The sequence below is a fragment of the Lissotriton helveticus genome, chromosome 7 (genome assembly GCF_964261635.1).
Source record: "Lissotriton helveticus chromosome 7, aLisHel1.1, whole genome shotgun sequence".
Classification (NCBI taxonomy): Eukaryota; Metazoa; Chordata; class Amphibia; order Caudata; family Salamandridae; genus Lissotriton; species Lissotriton helveticus.
The window spans coordinates 1,851,187,065-1,851,198,737 of NC_136068.1; the positions used below are offsets into that span (position 1 = coordinate 1,851,187,065).

The following is an 11,673-nucleotide window of genomic DNA, read 5'->3' on the forward strand; positions in this document are numbered from 1 at the left end:
GTCACTTTTGAGCCCATGCTGCGTCAAAACCCTGCGCCTGCATGAAGCAGGTGTAAGGATTGATGCAGTATTGCAAAGATAGGGCCCCCCAGAGCATTGCTGGAGCTGCGTGCCGCTTGCGACGCAGCTCCAGCAATGCGCCACCTTTACGGCACAGATGAGTCATGCATCTGTGCCGTTTTTGCCCCATGGTGCGCCGCATTGTAAATGCGGCATATCCATGGTGGCGGAGCCGTGGCGCACAATAACTCGCGCATCCCTACTGATATGCAGGGATGCACCAGTTATTGTAAATCTACCCCTGTGTATTTAGCTGTACAACATTTTTAGCGCGGCCTCCCTCCACTGTAACCCTCACACACTGTGCGAACAGCACTTACCCAAAACTCCAGCAGTAATGCCAGCCAGCAGCAGGAGGACGTTCAATGCTCCACTGATGACCAGCAGACGCCTGAGCCAGCGGGATCTCTTTGGGTTACCTGTAAAGTTAAGCATGGGAGAAAAACACAATACAGCATTTATGAATACTCACAAATTTAGTGCATGCTGTTTCATTGGCTGCTTTGGATGAGTACAGATTCATTGCATGCTGTTTCATTGTTTACATTGAATGGGTACACATTCATCGCACGCTGTTTGATTGGTTACGTTGAATGGGTACCCAGTCATCGCACCCTGTTTGATTGGTTACGTTGAATGGGTAAACATTCATCGCACGCTGTTTGATTGGTTACGTTGAATGGGCACATAGTCATCGCACCCTGTTTGATTGGTTACATTGAATGGGTAAACATTCATTGCACGCTGTTTGATTGGTAACGTTGAATGGGTACCCAGTCATCGCACCCTGTTTGATTGGTTACGTTGAATGGGTAAACATTCATTGCACACTGTTTGATTGGTTTCGTTGAATGGGTACCCAGTCATCGCACCCTGTTTGATTGGTTAAGTTGAACGGGCACACATTCATCTCACCCTGTTTGATTGGTTACATTGAATGGGTACACATTCATTGCACGATGTTTGATTGGTTACGTTGAATGGGTAAACATGCATTGCATGCTGTTTGATTGGTTATGTTGAATGGGTACACATTCATTGCATGCTGTTTGATTGGTTACGTTAAATGTGTACACATTCACTGCATGCTGTTTGATTGGTTACGTTAAATGTGTACACATTCACTGCATGCTGTTTGATTGGTTACGTTGCTTTGGAATACACACTGAGGTACAGCTGCTCCCGGTGACAAGCATTCACGCAGGACCTGTAAGCCACCATTGTTACTTTTGTGGCCCATGCAAAGCTCCAGCTGAGGCTCCTCGCGTGGCCTTGGGCTTGATGTTTTGTGCATGGGCCCCCGTTTGTGTGCGCGCCTATGGTACCCAAACATTCACCCCTGTGTATTTCATTACTTAATATGTTAATTTTGGATTACACATCTAGTAATAACTACTTCTGCTTGCTTTCACACTGATTTACACAATGAGACACTTTTTTGGTGAGCTTCCTTTTGCCAACCCAACGGTTGGTTTGTAAATTGACCAGGATACAAGAAAAAGCAATTGTTGTTTTTCTTCTCTCTCTGAGCTCTGATTAGTGATTTTGAATCTTTACCTGTTGTAATTTACATGAATTCATCCTGTGTGATTAGCAGCTGATGAAACCCAAATGCTATCAAAAAGGTCATCTATATTTTGAAGTTTACTTTTATTTTATGAAAGAGCAAAAATAACTCGAAAATCCAAGGTACAGTCTTAGATATGTTTAGGAGATTATCCAGCCATCCTGGTCCCACCTTTGTGTGTGTGCAATGAATGAAAAGAAATAACTAGGCACAGGCTCTGGATAAATTATGAAATTCCAAAGTGACTGACCTTTGAGCAAGGTACTGCTGTGAAGTGACCGACGTAAGATACAGCAGAGCACTTCAAGATACAACAGCACAGCATGAAAGCTAATAAGTGTGACACATTAGCTTCAACACAGGGACCACAACCTGATGGACTTTTACTCATGAGAATGATCAAAAAACAATTATTAATTTCAATTCCAAACAATCAAGACTATGTCAACACAAGTGTCAACCAACCAACCTGTTTGCCAGCATATTAAGATCCTTACACTCTGCATGTGGCCACCCATGTCTCTTAATTAGGATGAAAGATTGTCAAATTACTTCATCTCAAAATTGAAACGTTTTCCATGGAATAGAGACATATTAAACAAATTTAATAGTCAGGTGTACTATTCTAAGTCGCCTCGACTACTGTAATGCGCTGCTACTCGAGTCTCCAGCCCTGCTGTTAGACAGACTCCAAAGAGTACAATCTGCCGCTGCTAAACTGGCTCTTGGCTGGCCTAGGAGATCCTCGGCCACAGCGGCGATGGCCGAACTCCATTGGCTCTAGTTGAAACAACGAGTGGCCTTTAAATCCCTCTGCCTCGTCTTCAAAGCTCTGCATGGATCTGGGCCCAGCTCTCTGCAAGCCATGTTTGACTGGTACACCCCATCCAACTTCGTTCCACAACGGCATGCCTTGTAAAAGTGCTGAGATTTTTAAAAAGTTAGGACCGGAGGCAGATCTATCGGAGTTGCGGCCGCTAAACTCTGGAACAGTATGCCCCTAGACATCCGTCAAACGAAGGAGCTCCTTCCTTTTAGGAAGCGGGTCAAAACTTGGCTGTTTCCAAAGTGTTAACTCGATGGTCAACGCACTGCTTGCTCTTCCCCGTGCTTCCCCCCCTCTGGTGATATCTCAGCGCCAGGATGCCTGTAAGGCGACAGCTGCGCTATACAAATGTTCTAAATAAATAAATAAATACATCAGAGGAGAGGATCCATATGTGCTGAATATTCATACACATTTCAGACTTAATGATGTGCAAATGGCCGAGTGAAAATCATAAGTATGGTTAGTTAAGTTGTCGACATTGTCTTCGTACAATAATGTAAAAGCTCTTTGGAGATGTCACTGGTATAGTCAATACAAAGAATTTGTGCATCAAGGGGATCTCACCTCTTCTAAGCAGGAAGGAAGTGTGTGATTCTCTGGGCAGGCAGGAAATTCTGCAGAAGATTTGAGGTCAGTCAATTTCTGCAAATGCGATGGGTCTGATTTGTTACACACAAACAGAGAGTGCTGAAGATTTGAAAATTAATGGACTGTGGTCCTACTCAGTGGGAAAGCACAGAAACTGGAAAGCGAGGAGGACGTCCTAGGGGAGGGTGTCCTACAGCTGGAAGAAGAGATTCACCCTGAGCTATAAATGGATATAGGGGCAAATTTGTCAAAGGGTTTGCGCCACCCTTCGTTCACGCAAGGTAACGAAAGTGCACTGTAAACCGAGATGAGATTTACAAAGCCACGCAAGGCCACCTTTTGTGGCCCTAAGGTGCTTGGTAAAGCTGGAGTAAAGTGAAGCGGCACTAGTTAGTGACTTGCGTCATGCTGACCCAGGGAGGCGTTCCATGTGTTGAGCAACTGTGTTCCCATCAATCCATTCATGGTATTGGCCCATTCACAGATTTACCATGAGTGGTACCCTAGGAATACATCAAATATCTTTATTTCCCCTTGTTTTTTCCTCTTTCTATGTCAGTTGCATTCTGCCGCACATGAGGAAAGAGGATATAGCCTCAAAATATTGTTTTTGTGCAGGAACACGTTCCTTCCTGCACAAACATAATCCTCCCTGCAACATAGGCACCCTTCCACCATGGTGCAAGGATGTCTGCCCTGGCTTTAGGCAACCAAAAGTGTGCCACCGCAGAGAGAGGACAAAATGGTGCCATATCTTGATAGGTAAGGTGCATTACTGCCCTCCCCCTTTCACGTAGCACAGCACGTTGTCTTGTTGCATTGTGTTGTGTGAACAGCTGATAAATTTGGCCTACAGTGTCTACAGCAGGTCAACATGTGATGCACAAGGTCCCTTCAATGACAGGATAAGGTCATTGAATGTTGGGTCAACAGAGGTGTGACCTTTTCAGGGGATAAAGTGAAAAGGATGGAGTTAATGACAGCATTAAATACATGTCTCGTACCTGGGTGGCGCTCTCTTGGTGTGCTCGAACTAACATAAGCCAACTCTGCGGCACTGGGCACACGCATTAATACACGCACACAGATAGCCCATGCGGCACAGGTCCTGTGGGTGACGTCAGTAAGATGTTGAAATTAATTAAACCAACAAACATTGACATTTTGCAAATGAATTCTGCCAGCACTGGAGAAGTAAGAACCTGCAAATGTCTGCCTTTAGCCAAGGATTTAACCACAACAAAGTTTCAAAAACAAATATTCATTTCACAAGCAGGCTTGGACCCCCGAGCTTGTTTGCAAGCAGCCTCCATGTATATTATTTCAAACAGGCCAAATAAGATCCCATAATAGTTTCACGATCTAGAAGCAAAGTCCCACATCAACTTGTTAACCAAAAGCAGGAGTCTCTCAAGGGCGTTTAAGGGTCACAGAGAAGCATCACACTACCCCACGCATGGATATGTGGGTTACAGACATTTTTTGTGTAAATATTTTGAGGATTTCCAACGTCAGTCGATCTGAGCCATATTCCAAGTCAAGAGGCTTAAAGACACCCCCGATACTTGATAATTTTCCCAGGCCACAATTGTTAGTCATTTGAATTTACTTGCTGCATTGATTTCCTCAGCTATTTAAGTTCAGGCAACCAACCCATCTGAACGTTGCATTGAGTGCCCAGGTGGGCTCAAATGTCAATATTCGGTGCTGGGGCAGCTTATAATCTCTAATAAATCTAGAAATTGTATCTATTCAAAGAAGTGTTTCTTATGCCTGCCTACCTGCTAGAAGCTGACCCAGTTCTTCAGTCCAAAACGTTGTAAAGATGCCAACAGAACACTGCAGCTGTGCCAAAGAGCATACATACACACACCCCAAAAAAACACCCAACCCACATTTCTGCATTTTATATATGTTTAATGTATTTGTGAGCACTGCAGTAGTCCCATGGGGCCCCTGGTTCAAGTTTCACCTACTGTGACACTGTGCCATACAAGATTTCAGAGTAAAGTTTTAACTTTTTGCCAAATGTGTTGTCATTTCATTCAGCCATTTTTTCCTGTATCAGAGAGCAACATTTCCGAGGAGTTTTAACGTGGGAAATCAAGGATTTGGGACATCCCTTTTTTTTTGGGCCCTGCTGAATGGATCAGCACAAACTTTCTGGGGAGTTTCTGATTAAATTACGTTTTTGGAAAGATTTCTGCAGGTACATCAAGAGGTGCCAAAGTTATTAAGTAAACAAAAAAGATTCTTCGGAAACTTGAAACCACACTTACAACTTGAGAGCAAATGCCTGGCAAAGTCATGCTCCTAAGCATTACAATGGAGGAAAAATAACTCATAAGAAAGCAAATGCAATGTTTCTAAGCACTATTTCATACTGACCTGCCTGTTGTATCTGAAGCAACCAGTATCAATGGAATCGAAAAAACAATCGATTAGGTTGCCACTCTCTCAGGGGGCATTGGTATGAGAGGGTTTCTGTAGTTACACTGACCGGGGTAGGGTCTGCCAGGCAACCTTTGAAACTTTACATCAAGTCACTTGAATTTGCAAAAAATGCTCCCACTTAGGAAATATTGGCTGCATCTGATTTTTCATGTTTTACATATAAGATCCTACATTAAGGCTTTTACTTGATGTCTGAATGGGACCTCGTAAAATCGTCAGCATGAGTTTTAAAATATTTTAACAGGCTATCAAAGGATTGAGTCAAAAGAAGAGCACGTCTTAGAAATTGAGGGGCATATTATCAAGAACAGCATTAAAATTATCGTGGCTTTAGCGGCAGGAAAACTACCGCTAAAGCGGCGATAATGGGCTTAATAATATGCCCTGGAGAATTCCAATAGAAGCCCAGGTTCACACCAGAACCTGGGCTTCTATGGGAATTTTCAAGGGCCTATTATCAAGCCCATTATCGCCGCTTTAGCGGTAGTGGAATGCCACTAAAACGGCGATAATTTTAACGCCGTTCTTGATAATATGCCCCTGAGGGACTGAGCCTTTCTTTATTTAACAATCTTTTTAATCATCAGGTGAAATATGTCTCAAGGAGTTGTCTATCTTTTCTGAAACACAAGCACTTTTTGTCTTTTGAATCATGTGCAAAATGCATGTGTATTGATGAAAATGAGAATGTAAATAATCATACAATAAATACATATCTATTTATCTCTCCGTAGTACTAACAGGTGCGATCCTTCGCAACAAGCAGAAGAAGCAGATTATGACGAATATCTGTGAAATCACCTACATTAAGTAGATATTAGGCTCCGTTTAGGTCTGGCATTAGCCAAGACCTTTTGATTAAAGAAATATATGTATAATAAACGTATTTAAAGAGGTTTTTAATCAGCTGGTTGCATCCATTGGTCTATGGGTGTGTCATTCACATTTTGCTTCTGCTCACTACAGGATACAGTATGGAGCAGGGGTGAGCCCACTTCAGCCACTGGATATTTTCACTTTAAGGGGGCATATTAACAAGGGCATTACCTCCGCTTTTTTGGCTTTAAAGGCCAAAAAAGTGGAGATAATCTTTTCGCTCTATTTACAAGTGGGTGCTAATATGCATTAGCGCATGTTAGCACCCTTTTACCCAACGCCTCCCTTTGCATCTCTAATGAGATGCAAAGTGGGCATCACTGGGCAGAACAACCTTGCAAATATCGCTGATGTGCACATCGCAATATTTACAGGGCTGCCCAAGCATTTAAGCAGACGTTAGTTTCTGGAGAAAACCGCTGTTTTCGCCAAAAACTAACGTCTGCTAAAATGCAGACTTACCTATCCCTGACATTGGGGGTAGATTATGCTGATATGACCACAGGGTTGTATCAGCAAGGTTATCGATGTTTTGCAGGGAACATCGCTGGAAAACCAGCGATGTTCCCCGCAAAACGGCAATTTCCCCGCTATCGCTGGAATTCTTATCGCTCTGGAGAAAAGCGTTGTTAATAATGCGCTACTAGGGCGATAAATTCCATAGAAGGACGGCAATAAATCAAAAAGCGCCGAGCGCTTTGCGCTATTTATCGCCGTTCCTTGATGATATGCCTCTAAGTGACTACAATTGCTCTTTCACCAAGACAACATCCATACACATGTCAGTTCCTCAGTGCCGTTTTTTGTTTGTTTTTGCTTTATTACTTTGTTGTTGTCTTTGTATTTTTTTCCGAAATTTCTTTATTCACATTTTTCAGATGTTACTGCACACACAATTGTACAAATGAGAACCATCAGGGCAACAGCCTGACATCAAACAAGTAATAGTAAAACAAACTGCAGCATAGTAATGTCTTGTCCCCTAAAAGAGGGGATAGTCCAGTGAGCGTTTCATCCCCCGCTGAAATAGGGACGGGGGAATTGAGGGAATGTAGGCGTAAGACTGTTCCAGGAGGCGGAGGAATGGGAGGACAAATGGGAAAGACAGGGAAGCAACGCACAATCGCACATGTTGACTTTGTGTTTACAGCCTAATATGATGGCAGGACGGTTTCTACCAGCTCTTCCATGTTTAGCTCAGGGCACCTGCCAGCTTTATCAGTTCCTGACTCCTCTATTTCACAGCATATCAAATTGTGTCCAATTGAAACTGTTTTCATGAAGTTGTAATTTTGTTAGTGCACAATGAAGTGCATCTCCAAGTGCACTCCTGAAAGTCATGCTTTTAATTGATGGCTACAGTAATGTTTGTAAACCAATTTAGCCTGTATGTCCTACTTATGGGGCTTTAGTAGTTTGCTTTTAGCTCTCTTGTACATTCTTATATTTGAAAAACTATCTAGTCAGTATAATCTATCTATTCATCATCTATCTATCTATCTATCTATCTATCTATCTATCTATCTATCTATCTATCTATCTATCTATCTATCTATCTATCTATCTATCTATCTATCTATCTTTGCAAGCCTCTCAGTCTGCCTGCCTATGCAAGCCTCTATATGTATCTGTCTTTGTAAGCGTGGCTATCTACTTATAAGAAAGTTTTACCAAAACATTCCAAAACTGCATTAGCAAAGGCAATAGGCTGCCAGCCAACCCCTGACCGATTGCCTTTTAACCCCTTCCATGCTGATGACGGCCCGCATCCGTCATGCATCACGGTGGGCGTGTGCTGATGACGGCTGGGGGCCGTCATGAACCCGCCCACTGTTTAAAAGTGCCGCACAGGCGCAGAATCGCGGGCGCGCCCAAGGGATTAAGATTTGCTGTTAGCCAATACGCTTTAATTTTACAATAATAATAATAATCCACATTTGTATAGCGCACAATCACCCGTTAGGGTCTCTAGGCGCTGGGGGCCGTCGGGAAGATTAAGCGAGCTATTGCCCAGAGTCACATGGTGCTCGGCTAATCTGCCGCCGGTGCCGGGGATCTAACCGTGATCCCCAGATTCCAGCGTCAGTCGCCCTGGCCGCGGCGCCACACCTCTCCCACTATGATATGTATAACATAGTGAGTAGTATGGGTAAACAGCCAGACTTCAACCATTAGTCTGTTGCTGTGTCAATCACGTTTGTCTTCCAGCCACTGCAGCATGCGCCGTGAGGCAGGATGTTAGCACGCTTCAACCACTGGCTGCTTTCACTCTGAGTTACATTGTGCTACACTTTCACAATGAGGACATCTACACACAAAGTGGTCCCCTTAAGCATCAGGGACTACTGTGACAAAGGGTGCTTATTTGAATCTAAAGCAATATTTTTGACGTTAGTAGATAATTTTCTTTAGATTGATGATGGCCCTGCTGTCTCAACAACAAATGGTTCCGCCTAAACCATGACAGAACTAAACAAGAATTGCCAAAGCCAAACCTAATATATACCCGGCTGATGAGCCCATAATTACGGTGAAACCGATCCTGAGTTGCTTGTGTCCCGGTTCAGGGAGGACCTGGCTAGGCAGCTGAGCTGGAGTGTTCAAATTGGAGCACATCAAGACTGATTCGCATATGGTTGGGTCCAGACGGTGGTGGCATAGGGGCAAAATAATCATGGACTGGGATGCAGCCCCAAATAATTACCAGTGGCTGAGATTAAATAAAGCATTTTATCCATCACTTTAGTGTATTCTTTTAGGAATGTAACCTTTCCCAGTCTCTCACTTCCTTTGACAAGCAAGCTGTCTAAGATTTCCCAGGAATATTGTGGGAATAGTACTTGAACCATTCATAATAGTGTAAGTAAATATACATGAAATCAATCATCTGTCCTATCAAATAATGTAGCCTTCTGTTTTGATACTGGTGATAAAAACCTGAACAGCATTGCATCAAACAGCATGGAGTCTTGGCACCAGTGCTTAATTTGAGCCGGTGCTTTACGGTGCTCGGCACAAGCACTATTTCCGGTGCTCGGCACCGGCACCGTACTTTCAACACCATACTTAGAACAGTCTACCACATGGTGGCGCTACTCATCTAAATTAGAGATGAGCAGAACAACGGTAGTTTAGGAACACAATATACATTAAAATTGTACATACCTGCTACCCCAGCCATTCCTTTAGCTTTGGGGACCTGGAATAATCTGATCTGTTGCATTTACTTGCGAGAGAGAAGGCTAGTAGTTGTTTTGGCATAGATGACAAGGGCGATGGGTGGTGCAAGCTGCAGTGGCCTCCTGGTCAAAGCCCTGGCACCTAATATTTTACAAATTAAGCACTGCTTGGCACACAGCTTGCATGCAGGACCATGTTCACAGGCCAACAGTTCTTCAATGGAGCATGAAATTCACAGAACACAATTTAACTTGTTTCCTGTATTTCCCTTCCAGATAGGATGTGTTTATGGAGAGTTGTAGATTCTTGGAGCACTGGAGGCAGTGCAGGGAGAGCTGAAACTGCTAACCTCCTTTCTGTTCAAACAGGATAAAATGAAGGGGTCACAATCTTCTAGGGGATGGTAGATAGGACATGAAGAGGAGGAGTGGGTGGACAGCATCCGGTCAATGTGGAGAAAATCCTAAGGGTAATCCAGCAGGTGTGGTATGATTTGCCTCTGTCTCAAGCCTCTGCATATGGAGAGGCCTTTATCTCATGATCTTTAGAATTAACTTTACTGCAACAAGAGAACCCAAGAGTCAAGATCCTGTGGCAGTCAATCCTTGCCTGCTTCTTGTCCTGGACATGCTCAGTGAAGGGAAATAACAAGAGCTGGAAGGACAATGGTAGAAAATACACATTACGCCAGTGTGCATATATTATTTAGAGATGCTGTTCTTCTCCTCTGATTTTCCTCATTGTCCCAGTTTTATGATGATAAGATGATATATATGATAGTTTCATTATTCTTTTGAGCCTTTCTTGTAGGACTGTTTTATTTCCCTAATGCCATAACATTACTGAAAACAGTGGTGGTACAAACTGTGTAAACAAGAATAATTTGTCAACACAAAGAAGCCTCCTACCTGGGTATTCATATATTGTAAACTAACAAGGAGACAAGTCGAAAACTCGGGTTGCCAAGTTCCTTCTGTTCTAGCACTGAGCAGAGAGGACTGAAAAGTGGTAGCCTACAGCCCAAAGCACCATATTAGTCTTGATTTCCATTTTACCCAGTGTATTGACCTTGAACCTTTGAATGGACTTTTCAGCAACCAGGACCTACATGTTGAGTGTGCCCTTGACCTTGGCAGGGCCCAGAATCACTCTACAATAAAGAAGAACTTGGTGATGAGGCTGCCATTGAACTTCTCTGTATTCACAAAATATTGTCACAGCCTGAGGTAATTGGGCTGGGGACCTCACACCTGGCCTCTCAAAGACTTGAAAATGTTATCTGGAGATGGAGTCCACTGGAGACTTAGAATGCTGATATACTTTCCCCACCCATTAGGTTTTCAACAAGAAGTAAAAGGTGTATGAAAAGAGAGATAGCCTCAAGTGCTCTGTAAACTCAATTTTGATGACAGCCATATTACACCCTTTGTCTAAACCTTCTGTTGAAGTGCCTGCAGTAAGATGAATCCACTGGTGACAATATCCATCCACAGCCCTACTGTGGGCCCTCCAAGTGAAAGTCATGGATTGACTGACCTGGTAAGGTGCACAATATGTACAAATAGTGCAAAGAAAAGCAAAACAAGCAAAGGTAATAAAAGTAAAGGGACTTCTAACCTCTCAGTGCATCTTCATGGCTGTCCTCTGGTTGCCTCCTATCATTGAAATGCAGGGCTGAGTATCCATCTTCATCCTCTGGTTTCCTCCTCCCCTTGAACTGCAGAGCTGTGTATCCCTCCTCATCCTCCATTGATGAACTTTTAAAACTGGGTTCTGACAGAGAGTCTGAGTCTGAGTGAATGCTCTCAGAGCTAGAAGGCTGTGTCACAGCTGTCTAAACCTTGCACAGGAACCAGAAACCACCAGCCCTCAGACAGAAGCCATCGGACAGAGTAGTGCTGACCACAAGACCCTGAACAGGAAGCGATGGAAGTTTCAAACCTGAAATATGTTTTATAATTATTGCAGCTGTAAACGTGTGCCCAGGGCTTCGGTCCTGTCCACCTTAAAATGGAAGACCTAAAGGTGGAGTTCTTTGGCAACACAAGACCCACTTTTATACCGTGAGGGTTCAGAGTGAGTGGAGATAAGTACTACATTGTGAGTAACGTTGAGGTTG

General features: G+C 43.4%; 1 protein-coding gene across 1 annotated transcript in view; it reads right to left on the reverse strand.

Annotated features, from left to right (window-relative positions):
• Positions 1 to 11,317, reverse strand: part of LOC144767768 (killer cell lectin-like receptor subfamily B member 1B allele C) — a 150,725-nt gene extending 139,408 nt beyond the window's left edge. Inside the window, exons 1-2 of the mRNA XM_078651150.1 lie at positions 11,172 to 11,317; positions 381 to 479 (exon numbers count right to left, since the gene is read on the reverse strand). Of these exons, the coding sequence (XP_078507276.1) occupies positions 381 to 479; positions 11,172 to 11,304 (232 nt within the window). The 5' untranslated portion in view covers positions 11,305 to 11,317. The remainder of the gene's footprint in view (positions 1 to 380; positions 480 to 11,171) is intronic.
• Positions 11,318 to 11,673: the final 356 nt, after the last annotated feature.